The sequence below is a fragment of the Numida meleagris genome, chromosome 2 (assembly GCF_002078875.1).
Source record: "Numida meleagris isolate 19003 breed g44 Domestic line chromosome 2, NumMel1.0, whole genome shotgun sequence".
NCBI classification, from domain to species: domain Eukaryota; kingdom Metazoa; phylum Chordata; class Aves; order Galliformes; family Numididae; genus Numida; species Numida meleagris.
In genome coordinates this window covers 142,584,055-142,608,680 of record NC_034410.1, presented here as the reverse complement: position 1 = coordinate 142,608,680, position 24,626 = coordinate 142,584,055, and the positions used below count along the sequence as shown (strand labels likewise).

General features: G+C 41.0%; 1 protein-coding gene across 3 annotated transcripts in view; it reads left to right on the top strand.

The window, feature by feature from the left end:
* The window catches only part of COL22A1 (collagen type XXII alpha 1 chain), a 230,283-nt gene that overhangs the window by 165,686 nt on the left and 39,971 nt on the right, over positions 1-24,626 (top strand). For all 3 annotated transcript variants that reach the window (XM_021388269.1, XM_021388270.1, XM_021388271.1), the window contains exons 30-42: positions 2,498-2,560; positions 3,734-3,787; positions 6,010-6,051; positions 7,733-7,765; positions 11,547-11,600; positions 12,125-12,178; positions 13,316-13,369; positions 15,506-15,559; positions 17,150-17,203; positions 18,156-18,260; positions 18,767-18,811; positions 21,030-21,107; positions 24,523-24,558. In XM_021388269.1, coding sequence (XP_021243944.1) covers positions 2,498-2,560; positions 3,734-3,787; positions 6,010-6,051; positions 7,733-7,765; positions 11,547-11,600; positions 12,125-12,178; positions 13,316-13,369; positions 15,506-15,559; positions 17,150-17,203; positions 18,156-18,260; positions 18,767-18,811; positions 21,030-21,107; positions 24,523-24,558 — 726 coding nt within the window. The remainder of the gene's footprint in view (positions 1-2,497; positions 2,561-3,733; positions 3,788-6,009; positions 6,052-7,732; positions 7,766-11,546; positions 11,601-12,124; positions 12,179-13,315; positions 13,370-15,505; positions 15,560-17,149; positions 17,204-18,155; positions 18,261-18,766; positions 18,812-21,029; positions 21,108-24,522; positions 24,559-24,626) is intronic.

Here is a 24,626-nt window from a genome sequence, read left to right as displayed (position 1 = left end):
CATTGTTGTTTGTAATGAAACTGAACACACGCTATCTATGCCACCAACTGGATTAGGAGTATAGGAAGAAAGAGGAGTTTCATACTGCAGGTTTTTATAAGCTGTGCTAGTTTCCCCTTGCCCAATCAATTTTCGGAAATGCTTGTAATTTTTCCATATTCGACAGGGCTATTTTGAATTTTAATCCCGTTCTCCAAAACACCTCTCTTTCTATAGTGTGATATTCTCCACACATTATAGCAGTGTTCTCTTTTCTGTCATCTCAGTTATAAATTAAAATACTGAATAGTACAGATCCTTAGAGGACTTCATCTCTCTCTGAATCTGGAAATAAACAGCTAGTAACAGGTGTGTGAATGTAGTTTTTTTTTTATCAGTTCTACACCACCGTCTAGAGACTCTTCTTTTACATCGTATTTCTGTACTTTGCTAATGAGCACATCATGTTGGCCTTTGTCAGACATCTTACTAATGTTGAGATACATCACACAAATGCTTCCTTCTTGTCTGCTTAGGTATCCTGTCAAGGGAGGAAACTGGATGGATTAGACATGATGAGTTTTTAACAGATCCATATTGGCTGCTTTTTATTACCTTTCTGTCTTTGAGCTCATAGAATCATAGAATCCTTAGAGTTGGAAGGGACCTTTGAAGGCCATCTAGTCCAACTCCCCTGAAATGAACAGGGACGTGCATGGCTAGATCAGGTTGCCCAGAGCCTGATCCAGCCTCACCTTGAAAGTCTCCAGGGATGGGGCATTCACCACCTCTCTGGGCAACCTGTTCCAGTGCCTCACCACCCTCACTGTAAAAGACTTTTTCCTTATATCAAACCTAAATCTCCCCTCTTTAAGCTTGAAGCCATTTCCCCTTGTTCTATCACCACAGACCCTGCTAGAGAGTCTGTCCCCTTCTTTCCCGTAGCTCCCCTTTATATACTGAAAGGCTGCTATCGGGTCACCTCTTCTCCAGGCTGAGCAGCCCCAGTTCTCTCAGCCTGTCCTCCTAGGAGAGGTGTTCCATCCCTTGGATCATTTTTGTGGCCCAGATAGATGACATCAGTGGCTCTTCCCTTGTCCATTGATGCTGTGACACCATCGTAAAAGGCTACTAGGCTGGTCAAGCATGATTTGCCTTTGGTGAAGCCATGCTGGTTCTCCTGTATCACCTCCCTATCTTCCAAGTTCCTTAGCATAGCTTCCAGGAGGATCTGCTCCATGATCTTTCCCAGCACAGAGGTGAGACTGATAGGATGGTAGTTCCCAGGGTCATCCTTTTTACCCTTCTTAAAAATGGGTGTGATGTTGCTTTTTTCCCAGTCACCAGGGACTTCACCTGATTGCCATGACTTTTCAAATACCGTTGATAGTGGTTTGGTGACTATATCAGTTAATTCCCTCAGGATTCTGGGATACATCTCATTGGGACCCATAAAAACTCATTAATATTTTTCTTCACTATCTTTCAACAGACCAAATTTACATTGCTTGTTTTTGTTTTTCCTCCAAATCCTCCTTGTTTCACTCTTTAGCTTTATGCCCTCTGTTCATCCTTCTCATGATCTCTGGGATCTCATCATCAGCCAGGATCCTGCAGTGGCTCTCAAAAAACATCACTCTGTCTTGTCAGCAAATGTCACTGTCTTTCAGAATTCATTAAACATCATCCTGATGTTCTCAGCTATTCTCAGTTAGCAAAACATCTTTTTCCTCACCTGATTTCTCTGCATTCATTGCGTCTACACCAGGACAATGTTTAGACTCTTGCCATAAAGAATTAATCTCTTTAAATTGAGGATCACTGGTTCTTAGTTCGTATTCATACAGCACACAGTGCAATTGGGTTCTGTCCATGACTGAGATCCTTTGAGATATTGCACTGCAAATAGGAGTAGTAGGATAATTATATATGGTGCACCATGTGACTATTTTCAGGTGACAATCTGGCTCAACCTGGAGCTAAATTTGAGAGTATTTGTTATATTTAGAACAAACCACATCACACAGAGATTACGATTACTTCAACAGGTCATAGCTGCTGTTTTAAGTAATGATTCCCCTAGAAAAAGAAATTATCTGATAATTAAACAAGATCCTGTTCTCACTCTCAGCAAGCTGCACATAGAATCAAGCACACACAAAAAAATAGGGCAGATTCTGGCCTACAGTATAGCCTGCATATATCATGGTGTAACTAGGTATCAAAAGAAACCATCTGCAGACATTATATGAGTGCTGAACAATCACCATCTAGTATCAGCTATTAGACAGCTAAATCAAGGATTCATCCTTGCTAGCCTAAGGACACTTTGGCTAGATTAATCTACCCTGAGAGTCAGATTTGATGTATTTTTAATCTGACATAAATGAGTGAAGAGTTGGCCCACCAGTCTTCCCTTTCATTCTTAATTACATTTGAAACTAATAAGGTTTTTTTAATAGATCCCACGCTTGATGAATGTTCCTAGATTTCACGTGTGATTTTGTCTCCCTTTCAGGGTGAAGTGGGTCTTCCTGGTCTTCAGGGCTTACCTGGACTGAGAGGAGAAAAAGGAGACCAGGTGAGTAACTTTGCCGTAACTTGATTTTGTTTGTCCATTTGGTGCCAGGAGGACTTATCTCAAGTGTCCCTAGATAATATTTTCTCTTGGTGATCTTGTTGTGGTGAACAGTTGATTGATATCTAGGAAGACCACCAAGTAGCCCTTCCAACAGGATACTTCACTGCCTCATGACCATTGCTAATTGCAGTGGAGGTGTTAATGAACAATGTCTGTCTTGAACACAGAAGATTTTGACTGATGCCATACTCCTAGTGAGGCAGCAGAAGAGGCGCAGGGTTCTTTAGGCCTCACTTTCGAAAGTATCTGCATGACTTAAGAACACGAAAACAATAATAATAACTAAAATCCCAAATTTCTCTTGTCACTAATTGCTGGAGAACATTCCAGATGGTTGGATAATTATCTGATGGCCTAACTTCCACCCAAGTCCTGGCCAGCTGCAGACCTTCAGAGGCACCTACACACTGGAAAGTAGTTGGACCTGGCAGTAAATTTTGCTGTGTCAGTGAGGCCATTAGTTCTGATAGCTGACTATGTGCTTGAATGTGAGTGAGAAAGGTTTACAATCAACGGAAGTTTTACTGTTTGATTGGCTATATTATATTTATATTTAAATGTAGCATATAGAATATATTCTCTCTGTATATGAAATCATATGAATGTAGGTCAGCTATCTCCTATTTTAATACTGAGTATATACATTTGTGTATGCACTTTGAGGAATATTCTCATCATCCTTGTTAAGCACCTCCTATTCAGGCCACCAACTTCCCCGGGTGAAATAGAAAGGTAGGCACCAGTGAATGGATGGCTTAGAAATCTTTCAGCATAAACAAACTGATAGCATGAGTATCCTCTCTAAGTCTTAAGTGTGTTCTGCTTCTCTTGTTCAACTTGAAAACTCTGAGCTTTGTTACTGCATCAATCAACAGGAACTATACGCAAGTTGATTCAGAATTGGTGTTTTTCTTTCCATGGACTTAATCATTATTGTTTGGCTTTTGAAAATAGTGTGAATTTTGTGAAGCCGTTTCAAATATATTAATTACCCTTCTAATTGCTTACACTTCATCTTGGAGGACAGATAAGTGTAAACTGAAAGTGTAAACTGAAACTGATTAAATCAAATCAAAATGTGCATATTTTCTACCTTCCTTTTCCTGCTTTTAGGGAGGAAAGGGAAAAGATGGTCTCCCAGGACTGAAAGGGGAAAGAGGAGAAAAGGTGAGTCATGAAATAAGCATGCTCCTCTTTATAGAATCATAGAATGGTTTGGGTTGGAAGGGACCTTTAAGATCATCTAGTTCAAACCCCCTGCTATAGGCAGGGACACCTCCCTCTAGACTAGGTTGCTCAAAGCCCCATCCAGCCTGGCCTAGAATGCTTCCAGGATGGGGGCATCCACAACCTCGGTGGGCATCCTGTTCCAGAGTCTCACCATCCTTACAGTAAAGAATTTCTTCCTAATATCTAGTCTAAATCTACCTTCCTTGAGTTTAAAGCCATTTCCCCTCATCCTGTCACTACCTGCTCTTATGTAAGAAGAAAAGAGAAAAGGGCAAGACAAGAGATAGAGGAGATAATCTTATGTGGATTAGCAGTTTTGAAGTCTGTGGGCTAATCCTTACAAAGAAGAAACTGTTTGTGGGACAGATACAACCGTTTACTGAATAACACAAGAAATAGTAAGTTGTTGATGGAATCTAAGGACAGTTTCTTTAATTCAGAGAAGATTTTTCTTTGTTCTAGCATTGGCTGATAGAAACAAGCCTGAAATTAAAGAACATTTCTGTGCTTGCCTACAGTGTGATAGGACAGTAAGGAGTGGTCTATGTTTCTGTCATCATAGCATTGCTATGATTAAAATAAGAGGACTAGATAGAGATGATGTTTACCAAAATTTTGATAAAGTGAAATCAAGGCATTGACCGTGTAGGTGCCTGTGAGGTGTCACAGGTATCTCAGCCATAGGGAAATAGGTGCCTCCTTATTTTAATTCCTAGGGTACATCAGCCCTCAATTTAATATTGAATTTGACCATTTGTGGCAGTGCCACTTCTATTATGGGTGGTCAAATGACATTTCCAATGAAGCACATGAAACTCCTGTCTCTGGGAGGTTAACTAGTGTTTTTCATAGATGTTGGCTTTGAATTGTCAGGGAGGCTAAAGTTGTCTGTGGAGCGCAGCCAGGAGGAAGGCCAATGACAGCTAAGATAGTTGGACTACAACTGTCATGAGATACTCCAGCAACTTTATAGGTTTTGACTCAAAAATTAGGGGGAGAATTGGAATCAGTAAGTCATGTTTTTGATGAAAACAAAGAGCTTTTTTAATAAGAAAAAAAGAAGTTTTTGTTAGTGTATGCTCCTTTATGGGTATCTGGTCAAGGAACTTTTCCAATGCAACGGTGGATAATAAGAAAGGGCAGCAGGTTTGGGAACCAAGACCCTTCAGTCACACTAATGGACGAGAGCTTGTGAAAATGTAGGAATGTTTGTTCCAACAGGCTTATGTGACTGATGACTTTGAAGTTGGGAGACAATGACCAGAAACATCTCTCATTCTTACTAACTGGTGGGCTATCACACAACAGGCGCCGCTTACAGCAAAATTAACCTGAACTTTCCAAATGATAAGACTGATAGGGCTGTGGGGAGGGAGCTGCAGAGCTTAAACCCATGTGGTCTCAAACCCATAGTGGGGAAAGGGGGAGCAGGAGGAACCAAAAGGAGGTGGTAGGTAGAAGTGGATCACTGCGAGTGGAGTGGGTGGCAGCCATAGGAGTCAGGCTGGGGTAGTGTACATCTCTGGCCTGTGGTGCCAGCTACTGAGGTGCTGAAGTCTTCTACTACTCTCAGGCTGGATATGAGGAAAAGGTCTTCTCAGAGAGTGGTAATGCATTGGAGCAGGCTCTGCACCACTGGCTAGAGCAGGGCAACGGGTTACAGCCCATACAGCCCCCTCACTGGGGGACCCCAAAGCTAATGTGCATGGTGAGTGCATGTGTATTTGCTAGCAAACCAGACTGTACCAATTGGCAAGTGATGGAGGACTCGTGCCTGGGCCAGAGTATCAGGCAGGTGGTGAGTCCATATTGGTCCACTCAGGGGACTTGTGAATGTAGTATGCAGGGGAAGGGGAAGGTGGAGGCTGTGCCCCCCAGCCTGGGTCCCCAGACACTGGGGGGGGGGGGCCCAACAGCCACATGGGAAAGACCCAGAGAAGGTGGCTGCACTTTTACCCCATGTAACAGTTTTAGCTAAAACATGCTTTCCAATCAAGAACTTTGATAAGCTTCAACCAAAAAAGCATATTAAGCTCTATACCAATTCTACAGTTGTCCTTGGGTTCCATTTCATCTGACAATGTTGTATCTTCTAGATGATAATGTTGATTTTTATTTGCTCACCTTTTATATTCATAACTATATTCTTCTCTCTCTAGGGTGACACAGGTTCCCCTGGCCCACCAGGCTTACCTGGAACAGTAAGTAAGATGTTGTGCTGCAAAAACATTCTAGGCATCCTCACACTTCTGCCACACAAATGCCTCAGAAACAAAACTTTTCAAGATCTGTGCCTCTCTGCTGAAACATTAGGACCCATTTACTCTCTGACCATCTCCTTTGGTTTGAAAGAAGCTCTATGAAGTTGCATTGGTCTTTTCTATTTTTGGAGGTTGAGCACTCTTCTGATTTTTTTGCAAACAGCTCTTTTCTGTACACTCGTTTCATGGTAGCACTTAAATTTCTGATATGTTTAGCAGCTGTAGGAGCAAATGATGAAGGTCATGGGTGAAGATGAAGAGCATGTTTGGTACTGATTTTCTGGGTGAGCTACATTTTCCCACCTGAGGTCTCATGGTAAAACTGATTCACTAAGAACAGATATCAATGAACAGCTTTTCTCTTGTGGTGAAAAATTCCTCTTTTTCCAAGAAGAGCAGAGAGCTCCACTTCTCACTGACAGTAACTTACAGGTTGGAAGGGCAATGCTGTAGCCTTTGCTACATGCAGTGCCATACTGCACTGAAGGCCCAGAAAGACCTTCTCCTTCCAGAACTTGATAGATATTTGGGTTCAGCACTGGATCTAGCACACAAACAAAGAAACCACAAGAAAACATCAATTTATTGTTTTTTAAATGAGCCTGAACAATTCCTTTTGGATGCATGAGCATGATTACTATGGAGTTAACTCCAGGCATTCACTGAATATAAATACATAAACCTCACAGTTCCCTCCAGCAAAATCTGAGCAAGTAGCTTGGAGCAAGCACTAGGAGCAGGCTTCCAATTGCAACAGAAAGACTGATCCCTGTTACAGATCCTCTGGAAATTGTCAAATACCCACTTTTCAGCTTTGCTCACCACAGCTGGTTGCAGCTGTTACATTCACAGATCATGAGGAGAATTTTAATCAAGATCTGTTCGAGAGAGTCCAGTGTCTGCAAACCTTCATACAGCAGTGGAGGAGGTATTACAATTTCTTCCTTGTGATCAGTTGTGCCTTGTTAGTCTGTGACCAAGGATACTTAATACGGTCATGTGAGGAGATTGTGATTGAGAATAAACCTGTCTTGGTCAAAAGCTTGGAAAATAAAGCTTATAAATACAGTATCCCAAGGATAGGTGTAAAAAAGATATGCCTGATTACTCAGCCTTCCAGGGTTTGTAGGGAGAAGTAATTTCTATTTCATCTGTAAAGATAGCTAGCAATTTCAGAGTATTCTCATTTCATCAAGGACTATTTTTTTTCCCTGATTTTGTCAGTTTTGATAATAGATGCTGCTTCTCTCTACTAATTGTGATCCTTTCATATCTGGCCATTCCATCAGGAACGACCAATGTCATAAGACAACCAACTATGTTGAGATATCTTACAAGTAGTACAAAACAGAGAGCTCAGCCATGGAGTTAGAAAGTTTAATAGTTCTGAAGACATACAGGACGTTTTTGAGTTTATATTCATATTTCAAATCTTCTAAGAAATACCTGATGCCCGTGGGCTTTTTTCCAAACAGCCAGATGTTACAATGAGTTGCTCATTTATAAACCTACTAATGGTGACATAGAATGCAAAATCTATAATGGCAAGGTGAATACATCAGTTTTTGCTTTTCCAGGAAAATAGACGGTGCTTCTTTTAATACTTTGGTTTCTCTTCCAGACAGCCTTCTTCACCCCACACCCTAGGATTCCTGTAAGTAATGTCTCTAATGAAGATGGCCTCTAGCTTATTGCCTTTAATGTCTGTTAGAGTACCTCAGTAATTCCAATGTTATTTAAATGCTTTCATTAGGGAGCTCAGTTTGAGTCTGGTTCAGAACCACAGCACCATGTTAACTAGCAGCGATGAGAAGCCCACAGCTGCCCTGGTTGCATCAGCATCCAAACCAGCTTCTGCCAAGACACAGCTGTATGCCGTCCACTGTTTAAATGAGGAATGCTTTGCAGTACATAATGGGAATTAACTGGCATTACTTAAGGTCATACCTTTGGTATGTGAATAAGCTTGATAAGGATCAGGAGGCTTTAGGACATGTAAATGGAAGAGATAGGCTGCAAATGGGGCATTAAAAAGAGTAAATCAATGACACATTCTTCAGAGATGAAGGAAATGGGAATGTGAGGTAGTGCTGGAACTGGGGGTGATTTCTTTGGTTCTCTCTTCACCTTAGCTCATAGTTTGCTGCTAAATATACAAAGGAAATAAGGTTTCAGGGGAGACCTTATCACTGTCTACAACTCCCTGAATGGAGGATGTAACGAGGTGGGGGTCAGCCTCTTCTCCCAGGTAACTAGTGACACGATGAGAGATAATGGCCTTAAGTTGCATGCTGCCTTTTGTCCCGCAGCTAGTTCGATCCTACTTGTCAGCCCTTGATCGTAGGGACCACTCCCCGGTCCCCGGCCATTCACTGCATGTGCGCACCAATGTGGTGAACAGCAAAATGGCGTTTATTGTAACTTTACAGTGTCATATAGCCTCCTTAGCTTTGTCAACACCCATCGTCTACGCCTACTAACAGAGCAGGGGAGGTCCTACTGCGTTACATCCCGTGTGCAGATTCTCCGCCTACTACAGTTGCACTAGGGGAAGTTCAGGTTGGATATCAGGAAAAATTTATTTTCAGAAGGAGTGATGAGGTATTGGAACAGGCTGCCCAGGGAAGTGGTGGGGTCACCGCCCCTGGAGGTGTTCAGAAAACATGGCACTGAGGGACATGGTTAGTGGGCATGGTGGTGATGGTTGGACTGGATGATCTTAGTGGTCCTTTCCAACCTTAATGATTCTATGATTCTTTGAAATACGCAGAATAATGATATCTTATGTGGTCTTTGTAGAGCTGCAATCACAGGAGTTTTCTCTTTAGTTTTGAGTGTGTTGCTCTTGTAAATGAGCTGCAAGACTGTGAAGACTAAAAGGTCTGAAGTGTGCCGGTAGGTTGGATCACTGGGATTTCTCCATGTGCAAATTAATGATGATGTTACTTAGCATTACACAGAACCACACATAGCATTGCAAAGTTTGGGAGGAGAAGGGGAGGCTACCTTTGATTTACAGCTTTAGAAATTAGTGTCAGAATGTGGTGATATGCCTTAGAGGATCATCACTGATTGTGTTTTAGAGGCTGCAGCATCAGCAGGGTGCTGAAAGTTCTCATGCAATCTCCAAAACACAGTATTTGCCACTGCTTTCCATTGATTATGTGGTGTATTGTAACAGAGTGACTTATGCAGGCAGAGACAGGAAACACACTGTGAATAAAAGACAGCACTGCCATTACTCTGTTTCCTTATAATTAGTTTAAATCAGTTTTATTTAAAACATGCCACAGTAATTGTCAGAAATGGAAAATCTCTAACCAAGTGATTCTGAACTCCTCTTTGCCAATCACTGCGGCTCAGTTGTGTGTTTTCTGTGCAGCTTGTACTATAAGCTCTGCAGAAACTTGCTGACCCAGCAGGGCAGTAGAGAGGTTTCTGCCATATATATTTAGACCAGCAAATTCAGAGCATTGAGTATTTCTTGGAGATGAGGTGTGTAAGAACCACAGTGGTGGTAAGGTATTATGGTTAGAAAGGAGCAAAACAGTGAAACGGGAGATGACTCCTCACTTTGTCTTCCCACTGCAGCTGGTTACAGCTGAGCCCCCACTGTGTTTCCTCTCCTTTAAATGGCACAAAAATGACAAATGCATTCATTGAGACTACAGGAGGACACTGCCAAGAGAGAAGGTCAGGAAGGCTGTGAGCACTGATCTTGCCCAGCTTGGTAGCAGCTGTTAGTTGTCACCACATCATTTCCGCTCATTGAGCTGTAGGAAAGAAGTAGGTGGCAGCTGATTAAGTCCAGCTGCCAGGGGCAGAGGGGTCTGCAATGTGCAGAGCTGGTGGGAAGAGTTAATGGTCTCTGTGAGCAGTCACGGATTTGGCAAATTTGTGAAGGACTTGCAGGTAGTTAGGGTAGGAAATGCTTTTGGTTGTGGCTGTGCAAAGACCCCAGTCTGGAATTTTGCCAATTTTTCATTGACATGCAAGTCAAATATTGAGGAAAATGTAGGAGAAATTAGAATATTAAAAAACATCCTCTTTTTACCTCTTGAGTCGCTTCTTCCCTTTGCAGTCTTGTTCTCCCTAATAATACATGTCCTTATTTCCATTTAGTAATAACATCCTTATCTACAGATTTATTACCATATGCCTGTGCCTTGTTGCTCTTGTCTCTTACACAAAATTCCAGACACAACTGAGCAGGTTTGCCAGACAGGACCTTTAAGTACTTCATGTGGTTGCACCATCCTTCAGGAGGCCAGTAGATGGCATCAGGGACTGCCTGATTGAAAATTGGTCTGACCAGGTCCTGATAGTAAAGTGAAATTCTTCAAATTGTTTCATACAAATCATAATATTCATTCATAATGCATAATAAATACCTACATAAGTTGTATTTGTGTTATTACTATTATTTTGTCTGTTAGAGAACCATTTGCAATCAGACTTTGGATTCCCAGGTGTTCCAGAAATGATCGGCAAATAGCAGATGTGAATAAAATACAAACTGATTTGTTCATGGGCTCTGCATTTCAGCTGATCATTATTCCTCGTGTGTGTGCTGGGGGAAGCTTAATTCACTGATGTTCTTACTGTCCTTTGATTGCATAATTGAAACACCTCATATGATAAATAATAAATAAGTGGTGATTGCTATTGCCTGAATACATATGGTCTTATAAGTAAGCAAATGTGGGTATCCAAGTAGTGTCAGGTTTTCTCTGGCTAGTTCCATAATTGTGTGCTGTTCCATTCAATTTATAAAAAGCAGAAATATGGACTTTGTGATTGTTGTTATAGAACTCAACACAGAGCTGATGAACACCTGATTGAAAGCATCTTTACTGAGGAAGAGCAGGGATAAATCATTCCTATTAGTCAGTAATGGTAGTGCATGATATAGTGAATCGACGTTGCAGGAGGGAGGGTAAGTTGCACGAATGTGTGGAATTATTGGCAGAACTAGAGATCTGGAAAAGCTATGTAATACACATCTCAGGAATTGCTCAAGATGACCTCAGTCTTAAAGGTGGAATAGCAAACTGTTTGTATGAGGGACACTTTCCATGCTGTAGGACAGCTTTAGGCTTTTGGTCTTAGAGAGAGACAATGCAGTGCGGTGGCCCTGGTGCTTTTGCTGTTGGATGTGTCATCTGGCCTATTAATACACTGGAGCAGAACTGATTGAATTTTAGGATTGCGAATTCTTTAACTACTCTTCTCCGTGAAGGAAAACTCTTCTCTTTTAAAACTGAGTATTTCTGCAATTAGTATCATGCCAGTCCTAGAAGTCTAGACAAAAATCTCCAAAGTCCTTTGAGGAAGGTACTCTATGCCAGAAATAGATATCTGATCAAAGGAGTCCTCTTACAAAACAAGACTAGGGTGATTTAGGTTTTATTTCTCTTTGTCTCGTTTTATATCAGGGTGAACCAGGACCAAAAGGGGAGAAAGGAGATCAAGGAACACGTGGAGAACCTGTAAGTACAGATAAGTGTTTCTTAAGTTAGCTCTGAATTTTAGCAAGGAGAAGACATGAGAGATGACTCTTATGGAGAGAGACTGTGGGACATGCTCTTTCCATAGCCAGGATGCTTCTCTCATCAGAAATAGCCACAAGGGTGTTTGGCTTTGGCTCCACGGGAAGACAGATCCCATGAAATTAGGCACCTAATTTATAGCTCAGAATCCTAGTGGCTGAGAAGGAGCTGTGGGATTTGCAAGACAGAACTTGACTGACAGTAGGACTGTAAAGGATTTATTAAGGATTTTGAAATGTGGCCTATCTAAATAGTGCAGTTGGCTACTCCATTTATATTCTGCTCTGCTACTATTCTGGAAGGAGCCCTCAGGAGAGGTAGAGGTAGAGTCCAGTGCGGACACAGCCTCCATAAAAAACACTCTTTCTTCTCTCAGTGAGAGGGAGGAAGAACATCTCCTATTGATGAAGAGAAGAACTGAACCATTTCCTTCAGCTCTTCCACCTGTGCCTCTGTTTTTTCAGGGATTACCAGGGATCCCAGGTGAACAGGGTGTCCCAGGACCTGTAGGACTACAGGTAAGAAGGGCATGACTTAAAGAAAATCTTTGATATGACCAGAGGGTATTGACTTCATGGTGCATCTCACTGTGAATAATTCTTCCCCTGTACACCAACAGCCTATTTCTCCTTCATCATTCTAAGTTCAGGGACTGTAGTACAGGTATTTGCTCATGTTGGACAATATGAGGAGAATCAAAGCAGAAATATGTGACTAGTGTCATTTGAGGGACTTCTTACAATTTTAGGCTCCTTCACAAGGGCACCTTGTATTGGTGCCACCAAACCACAGGTCTCACAGATAAGTTACTGCAATACATTAACAAAATGTTGCAGAGCATTCAGATTCAACGCCAGCTCACTTAACCCTGATGGCACTGCTGCTCATGTGAAAGGAATTTTTAATCTTACCTATCTTCTGAAAAATTCCTGGCTCATGCACATTATTTCCATGTACCACTGAGGTATGTCTCCATGTAAACCTGGAAGAGTATTTACTCTGCCTTCATTTGCACTGCATTCAAGCCACATAATCATCTATTACTTGGGGATCATCAGCATAAACAGGTCAACAGCAGTCTTAGCATCATGAAAACAAACAAAACAAAAACAAACAATAATATCATGCAACTTTCAAGTAACATTTGCTAAAAGGGGGACCAGATCAATAGATAGACTCCACTCTTTCATTAGGATTTTGGCATGACAGAACTAAGTAGTACGTAGGACTGTGGCAAACTCTCTGCACTGTAATCTGTTTTGACCATTTCTAAATGATTGTTGGTATTTGAGAACTGCGGGCAAAACCTCCTCTTTGCAAGGAGACCATCAGAGTTTAGCTAGGATGGAAGCATCAGGTAGGCCTGAGGGTAGGAAGTAGCTTCCCCCAGATGAATGTCTGCAAGTTCCAACATGCAGTACAGTGAAATAGCCTCTGAGCTAATCAGTCATTAGTAATTCTTCTTATGTCTCAGGATTTTATTTTTATATTTCATTGTCTTGCTGCATAGAGAACTGGGAGCCATTTCCTCAGCCGTTAAACTCCTCTGTGAATTGATTAGCTGAGTGCATGTTCAGGCATCCTGAAGTCTATTTGTCTGGCAGGCAGTCCCATCCTATCTCTAATCAGCTGGTACTTCTTTTCTTCTTTCACAGGGAACAAAGGGGCAGAAAGGAGCCCAAGGAGAAGCTGGAGCCCCTGGAGAGGCTGTGAGTAGCTGTTTCCCTCGCAGCATTTTTCCTTGGCAATAACACATCTAACGGGATGTGAAGTCCCTCCTTGCCTTGCTGGTTCATGGTCCCAGGCTGCTTGGGCACAGGGCACATCCTAACCTGCAGCTGAAAGAAGAGTCACTGCTGATGGGCAAACAGACGCAGCTGCACCAAACCAATCAATGCCCCAGTCAGCCCAGCTCTAAATTGTCTTTTTTTTGGATAAGTCTCTCTCTAACAAAAAGCCCACTTTTCTGGGGGAAGTGAGGCTGAGCTTGCTGCTGCACTGTGCTATCAGCCAAGCCCAGGCAGCTGGTGCGCAGAGCGAGCTTCCCAGCAGGAGCCAGAATTAGTTTTTGATAACAGTTGGTTTTAGGCTTCATAGTCAATTTTCTTTCTTTAATAAAGCCTCATTGCCAGAGGAATCATTACATACCACTTTTTGAGGCCTGTATTGTAGGGAGTGCTACTATTGTCTGACTGTATGCTAAAGAACAGCTAAAGATTCAAGTCCTGTTTTATTACTGTAGCAGTTGTATAAAACCCTTGTGTCTGAATAAAAGACCGCATACTTTCTTAGTAAGCAGAGAAGGAGAACTGAAGAACTATTTCAGGTAATGACTGGGAGAGATGATGAAGACATTCAAGGTCAGACTTGACAGGGCTCTGAGCACCCTGATCCAGCTGTAGATGTCCCTGTGCATTGTAGGGGAGTTGGACTAGATGACCTTTAAGGGTCCCTTCCAGCCCAAAAGATTTTATGATTCTGTGATTATATGTTTGTATATGGGAGAAAGAAGCCATAGGAAATCCAAGCAAAGCATACTAGGGCATTGAGTTCCTCCTTGTGTCTTTGTGTTTGTGGTTTCCCTGCTTGGATTTGTGCTCAGACATTGTATTTAGCAGTGCTTTGACCCTAAACTCTTAACTGCCTGTCCTCAACTCTCCATCATCTTCAGTTGGAGGACTCCTTAGACTGTGAGGGGAAAAGCAGCTTACAGTGTTCCACTCCCCTAAACCTATTCATTTATTTTATTTCTTAGTATAACCTGGTGGCTTGGAGGACGTTAATGTTACGGAAATACACACATATGCAAGCATCCTTTTGTTTGCCATCCCATCATAGACTGCCACTGCTCCACATGTTTCTTTTGGCTCATAGACCAGTAACTGCATGTAACACAGAAATGAGGAAACCTTTAATTCTCTTACAGTGAGCCTGATAGACAGTCACTCATCTTCTGTGAATACCTTTCACAGTTGTGCTGTGGAAGATTTTCACTATCTCCCAGCTGTTCGCATTGTCCTTCTGCAAGGAATTGCTACCCAGATCTTCCAGTAGAAGTGGTTTCTATATTCCAAGTCAGGTAGATTATTCCACTTTGCCAGCGCTGATGTTTTTAGATAGTCTGTCTGTTTTCATCCTGAATGGCTTAGGAATGCTGACAGAAATCCTTTTCCTTGTGAAGCTGAGACAGCAGGTGAACCCTGGCCTGTGTAGGGTGATGAGCAACTCCAGAGATAATGACTTGGACTTGATACTGTCAGGTCTAGAGGAAAATGTCTCACTATAGCCTGGTAACCTCAAGCATATATTTCTCTGAGGACGTAATCTGAAAATATTTCCTCCCGTATCCCCCTGTGCATACATCCTGAATGGGACTGCAGACAAAAATACCTGTAATTCAGAACAAAAACACTCTGAGTGGTTTGTACTGTTTGTCTATATAACATAAATGAGTATTTTCAGGTTTTATTCCTTAGAGCAGAGAAAAGTAGAATTTTCAACAGAGCATATTTTGTTGACCTAGATTTTTATTTTCATCTTAAATCAACATACTTTTCTCTGTTCTTTCAATGTTTTGGGCTCAGACCTTTATTCCTGTATCTGAGCTAGACTTAGGATTTATTTTGATGTAGGTAATTTAGGCTCCCGAGAGAGTCTTCATCTTTTTTGTATTGTTTCATGCTTCTTTACACTACAAAGTGTTTCACAAAAATGCTGTTCTTTTTCTTCGTGCTTGTACAACACGTTGTATGACATGAACTCCAGTTCCAATTGGAACATCTTGTTCCTATGGTGGTACGAGTTGTGAATTATATATGTACAAGAATTTCACTTTCTTTAAACAGGGTGCAGTTGGACCAGTGGGGCCCCCAGGTCAAAGAGGACTGCCAGGAAATGTGGTATGTATGCACCAGTGTATTTGTTTTCCCTTCTGTGCCCTGCTCTCTTTATTTAATGTTTTGTTTTTCCTCCGATGGGGGTGTACTATCAGATTCAAAAGGCTATGTTTCATTACTCTTTTTTACAGTTGAATCAAAAGATGTGGAGGCACCTGGGAATGGTGTTTCTATGATATGTATTTTCATATTCATTTGTAACAACAGGGAGGACTGGAGAAGCTTCACTCCTCCTCAAATTGTCAAAAACATTTATTTTCTGCCAGGTCCTCAAGAGAAAAATTACTGTGTTTATTGTCTCTCTGGTTTTATTTCCTTCACCTCATTTCCATTTGTCCTTTCTCTTTGAAAACATGACTTCTTGATATCAAGATTGCATTGTAAACTCCTATATTTGTTATGAAAATATGTAAATCTTAGATCCTACAATCAGTGCCTTGAAGTTAGTACAACATCCTCTTACCTCAGTACACATTCATCACCAGCATTACACTGTGCATGACAGAGCTTTTCATGCCTGTACAGAAACCTTTAGACTAACTCCTAACCTGCTCCACTGTTGTAATTTTCTGTTTAGTGCTTGGATTTCTTTAGATTTACAGTAGAGTAAGTGAAAAACAAGACTTAGACCTCAGGTTAAAATATATTTAGGAATAATGGTTTAGCACAAAGGCTACAGGCTCTTGAAAGCAGAGTTTGTCAACTAGGCAGTCCAAATAATATTAATTGCCTTTCTACTAATTGTTAAGCTACATGTCATTAAATTGTGTTAACACAATGATTTCATTTCAAACTGAAAGATGATAAACAAAATGAAGACTTTGTTCAATTTTACAGTCCTTTAAGCAAATTTCTCTACTAGTAATACCAATATATTACCTATAAAAGCTAATAAGATTGTAAATATTTTTTACTGGTACATAAAAGAAAATAATTATCATATCCACTCAGAGAAGAAGTCAGTCCAATCTTATGGTGACAAAACATCATTTAATATCTTAAAATGGAATACAACTCTGGAACATTTACACATGTTTTGTTGAGTTAGGAAGCTACAGTATTTGATTTCATCTATATTTTGACAAAGAATCCTTTGGAATCTGCCAAGACATGAAGAAAGGAAAATTGAAATAAAGATAAAACGAACATCGTTAAGTATTCCAGTGTATGGCTTTGGAGACTGTTAGCTATAAAAAGTGGAATATTGTCAGACTTTTGGTTTCCCTGATAGAGAGGGGATGATTTGGAGTTTGTTGGTAATGGATTAGGAACTGCTGAGGATTTCCCAGAATGAAAAAAATTATTGGTAGAAGAAGAATGCACGAATCTGGAATTAGCTCAGTTTCAGCTTTTGCTTTTCAGCTCTTTTTTATATTGAAAAAAATAACTCATGTAAGCACTTGGTACACAGCTCTTTCATGATGTTCTCTGGATCGTCTGATTCTCTGAATTCTCTAGTTGTCTGTAGTGGAAAGTGTAAAACTCATACTAATCCTTGAGACAGACCATATTGAACATGCTGGTCTATCCATTTTCTTTAGGATCAAATGCTGCCTAAAAAGATTTTAGTCTTTAAAGTTCTTTTCTCTTCAGGGAGTGCCTGGAAACCCTGGACTACCAGGGAAGGAGGGAGAAAGAGGAGAAAAGGTGAGTTTGTTCTTTCGTGGATTTGTTTCTTTTCTTTGGGGCATTTTAAGTAACTTAGGACAGGAACAGCCTGAACTGGCAAATGATTTCATAGGTTCATAGACTGCTAGGACACATGGGCTCATTAGATCATCTCATCTGACCTATTCTATTACACATGCTACAAGGATTTCACCCTGTTGCAGCCTTATAATTTACCTAATAAAACTACTGAGATACAATTGAATACGCTGAAGTCACTGCTGCATATTTATGCAGTGATGATCTTTTGTCCTCACCATTCAGTACTTTGTGAGAAGCTTGTTTACCACTGTAAATCCAAAGCTGGCTGAAAAGCTTGCTTTTGTTATTTAGGAAACAGAGATTTCTGCTTTTCTGATAAACTGCCATAACTTGACCATAATCTCAGCTGACCTGTACACGCTTTCTCACCTATGTCTGCTTTGCCCAACTGTTGTGTTTCATTTCATTGCTAGGCAATGTACTCTCTGATGCCAGGGATTTATAGTTTACCAGTACTTTACACAGCAGCCAGCATGCCAAAGTCCTCATATTTTTTTCTTTTTCTTTGTAGGAGTAGGAATAATTAATCAAAAACAGGGACCCATATATATAGGATATAGGATTTAAAATAGAAACAGATCCCAGCCTCCTCAGTCACAAAGTGTTTTAGAATACTGAGATTCATCTCAGCTCCATATATGGATCAAAGACACTCTCATCTAGTCAGTTCCCAAAACATTTTGAAATGTTTTACTTTTTTTAACAAAAATAAAATGTCTTGAGATTTCTGAAGGAAAAAGCATCCTTTAAAAGAGGCTTTCCTATGACAACGAGAAGTTCAGATGAGAAGGCTAGAAGAAAATGTAGATCTTTTAGTCCCAGTCAAAGACCTCAGACGGTAATTGTCTTTAGTGTACGACTGACAGGTTTATTGGATTGTCTTCTGTAGGGTGACCCAGGAAAAGAAGGAAAAGTGGGTTTACCTGGGCCAGCTGGTGTGCCAGGGCCTCCTGGAGAGCCGGGTTTGCCTGGCAAAGGTAAAGATGGAGAACGGGTAAGTACTGCTGGCAAGCTCTGTGCTCGAGTGGCTCAGTGTGAGCTAGACAAACATGGCTTCTGAAGGGAATGGTGGACTTCGGGTAGAGAGTTAGGTTGAGCTCTCATGAGGAGACACCTTGCAGGACACCTACTTGGAGGCGCAGAAGGCTTTGTTGTACAGGATGCTGCAGATCACAGTGCTGTATCCAAAAAGGCAGAGACAACTGAAACTGTATTTCTGAACATTAGCGTGCCATCCTGACCATCCAAAATGGCCTCCACAACAAGAAACCATTGAATCATTGCTGTGACCATCATTAGCTTGATGAAAGTTCCCTAAAAACATTTACTTCTAGCTAAGTTAGCAGGTTGTAATTTGCTTACAAGTTGTCAGTAAAATATTATTACCAGGATGGTATGGAGCAAGGGATGGGGAATTTGTGCTACCTTGCCTCCCTCAAAGGCCAGGTTTCGGTCTGGCTGTGCAATGACCCTTCTCTGCTTTTGGTTATGTCACTTCAGGGGGAAAGAGGCCCACCGGGCTTGCCAGGACCTTTTGGACATAAGGTGAGCATGGGCTTTATTATTCATTACAGACTGCTTCCTTCCACTGCTAGAACTGAAGAAAAAGTAGTGGTGAAAGTATGGTCTGTTTTTCACTGGAAAATAGAGTTTGTGAAGCTTACATTCAAAAAACCTTTTAGGACATTTTTTTCTTTACTATTCCGGTGCCTCTGTAGATGCAAATATTAAGATATAAATTAACTGTGTTCCCTTTCCACATTTAAAATTTCTTCCAGCGTTATGCAAATTCAACACAGACTAAATGCTAAATGCTGCATACTTTTTCAGGGAAATTGTGACAAGGGACATTTAATCCATTCAACAAGAGAGACATTTCATAGCTAAAGGATGAATGAATCTTGAGACCACCTGTCAGCCCCTCAAAGAGCACTCCTCCATCGTATTTATTTACTTCACCTCTCTCAAGGGGAAATCAAATGTCTTGCACTGGGACTGGTTAGTCTTGGTTTGCCCTCCTATACTGCAGCTAAGGCAAAGACTAGCTTGTTGATTAAGTTAACAACGTTAATGTCTTCAACTGAAAATGAAGATTATTCCTTTGCAAGTACATTGCAAGTAGAGAAAGGAATAAAACAACAAAAGCATTTGCTTCTGGAAGCATCTGGATTGTGCTTGAGTCTTCAGTCAGATATATCAGAAATTCTCCTCTTTGAAGTGATTATGTCTGGATTTGGATTGGAAGAAAAATAGGGTATTGAAACAGGTTTTAAATGATAGGTAGGAATATAGCAATATGAGACTGGGTCTATCTATATCCCATATTTTTGAAATAACCAAACTGCTATGAAACATTTTCTTTTGTTTTTGCTGCATTCTGAATAAATACATTATATTCTGTTGTATATATCTTTGACAGTTCAGAACATAGACACAGTAATAGAGTGAAAGTAATATAAAAATCAGAAAAAAAAACGCTGAAGGAAATCTAATGAAATACTTCGTTCCGTATCAACACAAGATGGTAGGAATCTTAATTGTGCATGGAAAAATACTATTGAAATTTTTGTACTGAAATTATGTTCTTGAACAAAATAACAGATAAGGGATCTGCAGGAGTGCCTGAGCTAATGAGAATACATTTTCTCTCACTGTCCTTACAGTATTGTTTCTTTGAAATAGAAGATTAGTTTAAGAAAAAGAACGGAAATAAAGTAGGAGATATTGCAGAATGAACTTGGGCCAGGCAGAATCCATGGGTAACCATTTTTCTATCAAGCTTCTGTACAGTTGGAAATAGCGTAATAATAAATAACATAAATAAGGCTCATTGTTATATGTCTACTGCCAATGTGAGACTGACTCTCACAACTGCAATATAATCCATAAAAATCATATTTGATATTTCTCCCCATAACAAGAAAAGAGAACGGACATTAAATTTAAGTACTGTAGCTGATTTTTTTCTTAACCCTCTGTCTACACTGCCCATTAAATAGCACCAAGTAGCTGTCTGTGCTCTGCAGATTTTAATGTTGAAAATTTGGTTTTCTGGAAGGGAAAAATGGACTACTCCATTGTCCCCTAGAGAGAGTGGTAGAATTGATTTTAAAAAGTTGTTAATATACTGCTGTGAACAAGCTTGTGTTGGTAAAGGAAAATATTAAGATGCGTCCCAACTTCCTAATTCTGGCTTCCCTATATAAATAATGTGCATTTATCAATGTTTGCAGGTTAGCTGTCAACCGTACAAATGCAGAGAAAGGAGAACATGCTATTTTGCTTAGTGTTTGCCCAAGCCAAAGGAAGTACCTCATAATACCCTGCTGGCAATGGCAAATGCAAGTGTAAAACTCCATGAAAGCAGATGCCCTATTCAACAAAAATCTGATGTTCTCAATTTAGTGCAGTGTATCAGCCATTGTAGCGTATGGGACTACTGTTGGAAATTGGATGCTGTGTGCTAAGATAAATTAAAATACTTGTGGAAGCTGTGTTCCTTTTCAGTTATGCGATGTTGCACATGCTGACATGTGGCACATGGCGCATGCTCACAGAGATGAACTGGTACCCCTCTGAATGAGGGAGGCACTTCTCTTGGCATGACGTGGCAGAAACTGTGTTGTCACAACCTGATCCCATGTCTTAGCGGTCAGGATCAGGTCAGGTTGTATCAGTGTTATGTTCTGTTGTAAAACCATATTGTATTTCAGCACGTTTTCTCAACAGTGGACAAAGCCTTTAACTTCTCCCTTTATTTCAGGGTGAGAGGGGAGCCCCTGGCCTCCCTGGACAGCCAGGAGACAGAGGTGTGCCAGGAGTTGGACTGGCTGGACCACCTGTAAGTAGCAGGGGCTGCTGCAGCCTGTGATGAGACAAAAATTTAACCCTTTAACCCATCGCCATCTGGAGAATGGTCTCCCTGTGCTCACCTCTGCCAAGAGCCTATGGCATTTCACTCTCTGAAGATGCACAATGCTAGCCCAGAAGCTGCCATTCATGGTTCAGTTGCCCACGTGTTTGTTGTGAGGGCTCTTGATGCGTTCGGTTTTAGTTGAAAGAGAAAGACAGAAAAGTGCTCAGTGATTGATTGATGTAGCTGTCTGTTACTTGTGACTTTTCTGCAACATCTTGACACATTGGCTCTGGATGGGAGCCAAGGTCTGTGCTGAGCTACCAGAGTTGGCTTAACGGGGAGATGTAACCCTGCTGTCACCTCATTAAGAGGAATGACTGTGACACACATGCCCACATCAGTGACACAGTACTGTGATAGGGAAATATAAAATCAGATTAGTTCAATTGCTGCCTTCCAAGAGAGCCATTGTCTCCATAATTTCCCTCAAAGATTAAGTTACATCTGATCCAGATCTGCCATCATCTCCTGCTGTTGTTGAAGTTCTGCCATTGTCAGTGGGCATGACATGTATGTGGGATTTGCTCCAGAAAGTATGATATTGTTGGGGTTTGATCATTCCAGTACTTAGCACATAAGGCTACTCTTGAGATCAAGGGGATTTGAGGGTGCCCTGACTTTGTAGCCCTCCTGCTCCACTAAATGCACAAGTAAAATAAGTCTAGAAGGAACCAAACTTCATAACTAGTTCAAATTGCTAGAGAAAATCAGAGGCCTTGCATCCTTTCATATCCTCTTGTACATGCCCTGATACTGTACTAGTCACAGCCAACATTTTCACACTCTGATTATCTAGTTAGCAGTTTCTCAGTTAGTACATGAAGTTACCTTGAAATGATAAGTCATGTTGTATGATACTGGCTGATAAATCTAGCTTTCTGGGATCCACCTCCATTTAATATTAGGTTTTACCCTGCTGAATAGTGTGTGTGGTAAAGCAGACTGGGTCAGTTTGATAACACACCATGACCATATCATGGCCATCATGGTGCTTAACAGTGTTATCAGTGATTGAAGATTTGCTGCGTGTTATTTGTTATGATTTAGATAAGGAACGGTGATGTTATTGCATTTCTTAAGGTTCAGTCATTAATATTAAATTAGAAATGAATGACTAGTAGTCATTAGTCATAGTAAAGTCTAGTACTTAATGATTTTTAGATCCAGTACAGGGTTAGCTGAGTTCACTTCTGCACCCTGATGTACAGTAGAAGCCAAAGTTATTCTTCACATCCGTGCATGCAGTGACTAAGAACTTGACTCCATCACTTGTAGCCGTCACTTGACACACACCAGAGGATTACTTTGTACTATGTCATCACTGTTTGACCACTGTCAGGATAAGTAGATGGTGCTGGTACATATCTTAGTACTCCTGATTGATTTTTTTTTACTGCTTTACTAAATGCTTTCTTCTTCTTTTTTTTTTTTTGACAATAATTATAATGGTTTTCTTCACTGCAGGTTTATCATAACCTCAGCTCCAGTTCAAAGACTCAGAATTTGAAAAGTGCTATATAACCTGTAATCCGTCAGGCTTTCACATAGATTGAGTCCCACTAAAAAATAGAATCACCTCAGTGGAGATGCTTCAGTGCATATTATACACTGAATAAAGGTGTCAGCCTACACCCTTTTTAGTAATGTGACAAAATTGGTTACTTAATGTTTTCAGCTTCAGAAGTAAGAGTCAGCAATTCATTTTAATTGGAGTCCTCACCTTGTTTCCTCCTGTGCCCTTAGTCTCTCTTGAGTTTTGCTCCCTGTGTGAAAGGTGTAGATAGATTAGGGTGGGTTTTGTTGTTGTTGTTGTTTGCCTTTACTTTGTCTGCTAAAGTATTGTATTACTATTTGCATAACACTGAGCCATAAAATGAGTATTAGCACAGTGTGTGACTTTCCCAACTGAACTAAAAGCAGAAGAGGTGACTGCATAGAGAAATGGGGTGAATTCACATGCTCATGTTCAAGTTCCCTAATGGAAATATGTGATGCACCAAGCTGAAGGGAATTACTCATGATCTGCCTTTCCTTCTCCGTATTGCTATGAGTTTAACATGATGTATTTAGCCCTTGCTGTAGCAGAGCATTATGGCATCTTGCACGGAGAACGTTATGAGGATTAGTGAATTAATATGCCTGAAATAGAAAGCAAAGGGAGAGGAGCCATAGTGTGAACCGATTTATTCAAACACAGCCCCAAAGATATGAGGTCAAACCTTGTCTGGGATGTGTTTGGAATGTCAGATTCATCCATCCCTGCTGGATATGGGTACTGCATCACTTCTGTAGTGTGCCTTTAGGAGTGGATTTCTTCTAGTTTGTTCACTCCACTGTGCACCTATGTAAGCTGCATTCCCAAACAGTGTATGCAAGCCCACTGGACTCCCTACTTTAACCTCATTTACAGAGCATGCAGATTCCATGAGATGCTTTTCCTTGTTTTAAAGAAAGCTGAACACGGTGGCTTTTGGGACCATGGAGAGGTTGTCTGGTCCCAGTCCAAATGATGAAAGGCTGTTGCAGTTCTGTGTCCTTGGATTCAGCCAGTAGCAAGGCTGAGCCCATATTGCCAATGGGCATGTACAGTGTACACAAATACACATACACATGCTGCCACAAAAGACAATGCAGAGAGACTAATGCCTTGATCAACACCCACGTACACCTGAAAAGCACTCACACAAACATGCAAAAGCAGATCTCAATCCTGCACCTACTATCTGTATGATTTTTTCAAGACCACTGTTGGAATATACACACAAAATGTGAGTCACTCCAGCAGCTGGTTTTGAACATCCAGTCTACTCAGCACCCAGCCCCTGCAACCCAGTGTCCTCTGGCTGTGAGCCTCCTGGGTTCACAGCCTCTCAGCCCTGTTGCTGGCACTCACACTTTTCCTATTCAGCTAGTCTGACTTGAAGCTCACCAAGATTCAGGCCTTCAAGCTTAAATTCATCAGCTCAGCCACTTGGAAGAGTGTAACAAATTGGATTTAATGATAAGATAGGGCAGAGTGCGATGATGAAGCAGAGGGCTCAGTCTGACAAGCAACGTGTTAACGTACAGCTGGCCTCTTTAGTCCCTTTTTCTCTTTCTTTTCTCACACTCTTTCCTCCGTGATCCATCTCAATTTTTCACTTTGATCTTCCCCCTGAACATCTCACTGTGAGTACTGTGCAATTCTGTCTGGGCAGCCTCAGACTTGCTCCTTTTCCTTGCCCTTCCTTTTCTCTTCTTTCTTATCTCCGTGCTTCAGGGAGCCCCCTGTTCAGCCAAACAAAAGTGTTAATTTTAAGCTCTGCTACTGTTTTGATTGCTCTGTCTTCTCTATTTGCAGGGCCCTGTTGGACCCCCAGGAGACAAAGGGTCATTGGTACAGTATGTCTTTCTAACTACACCCAGATTTTATGGGGAGGGAGCAAATAAATGAATTTTGTTACT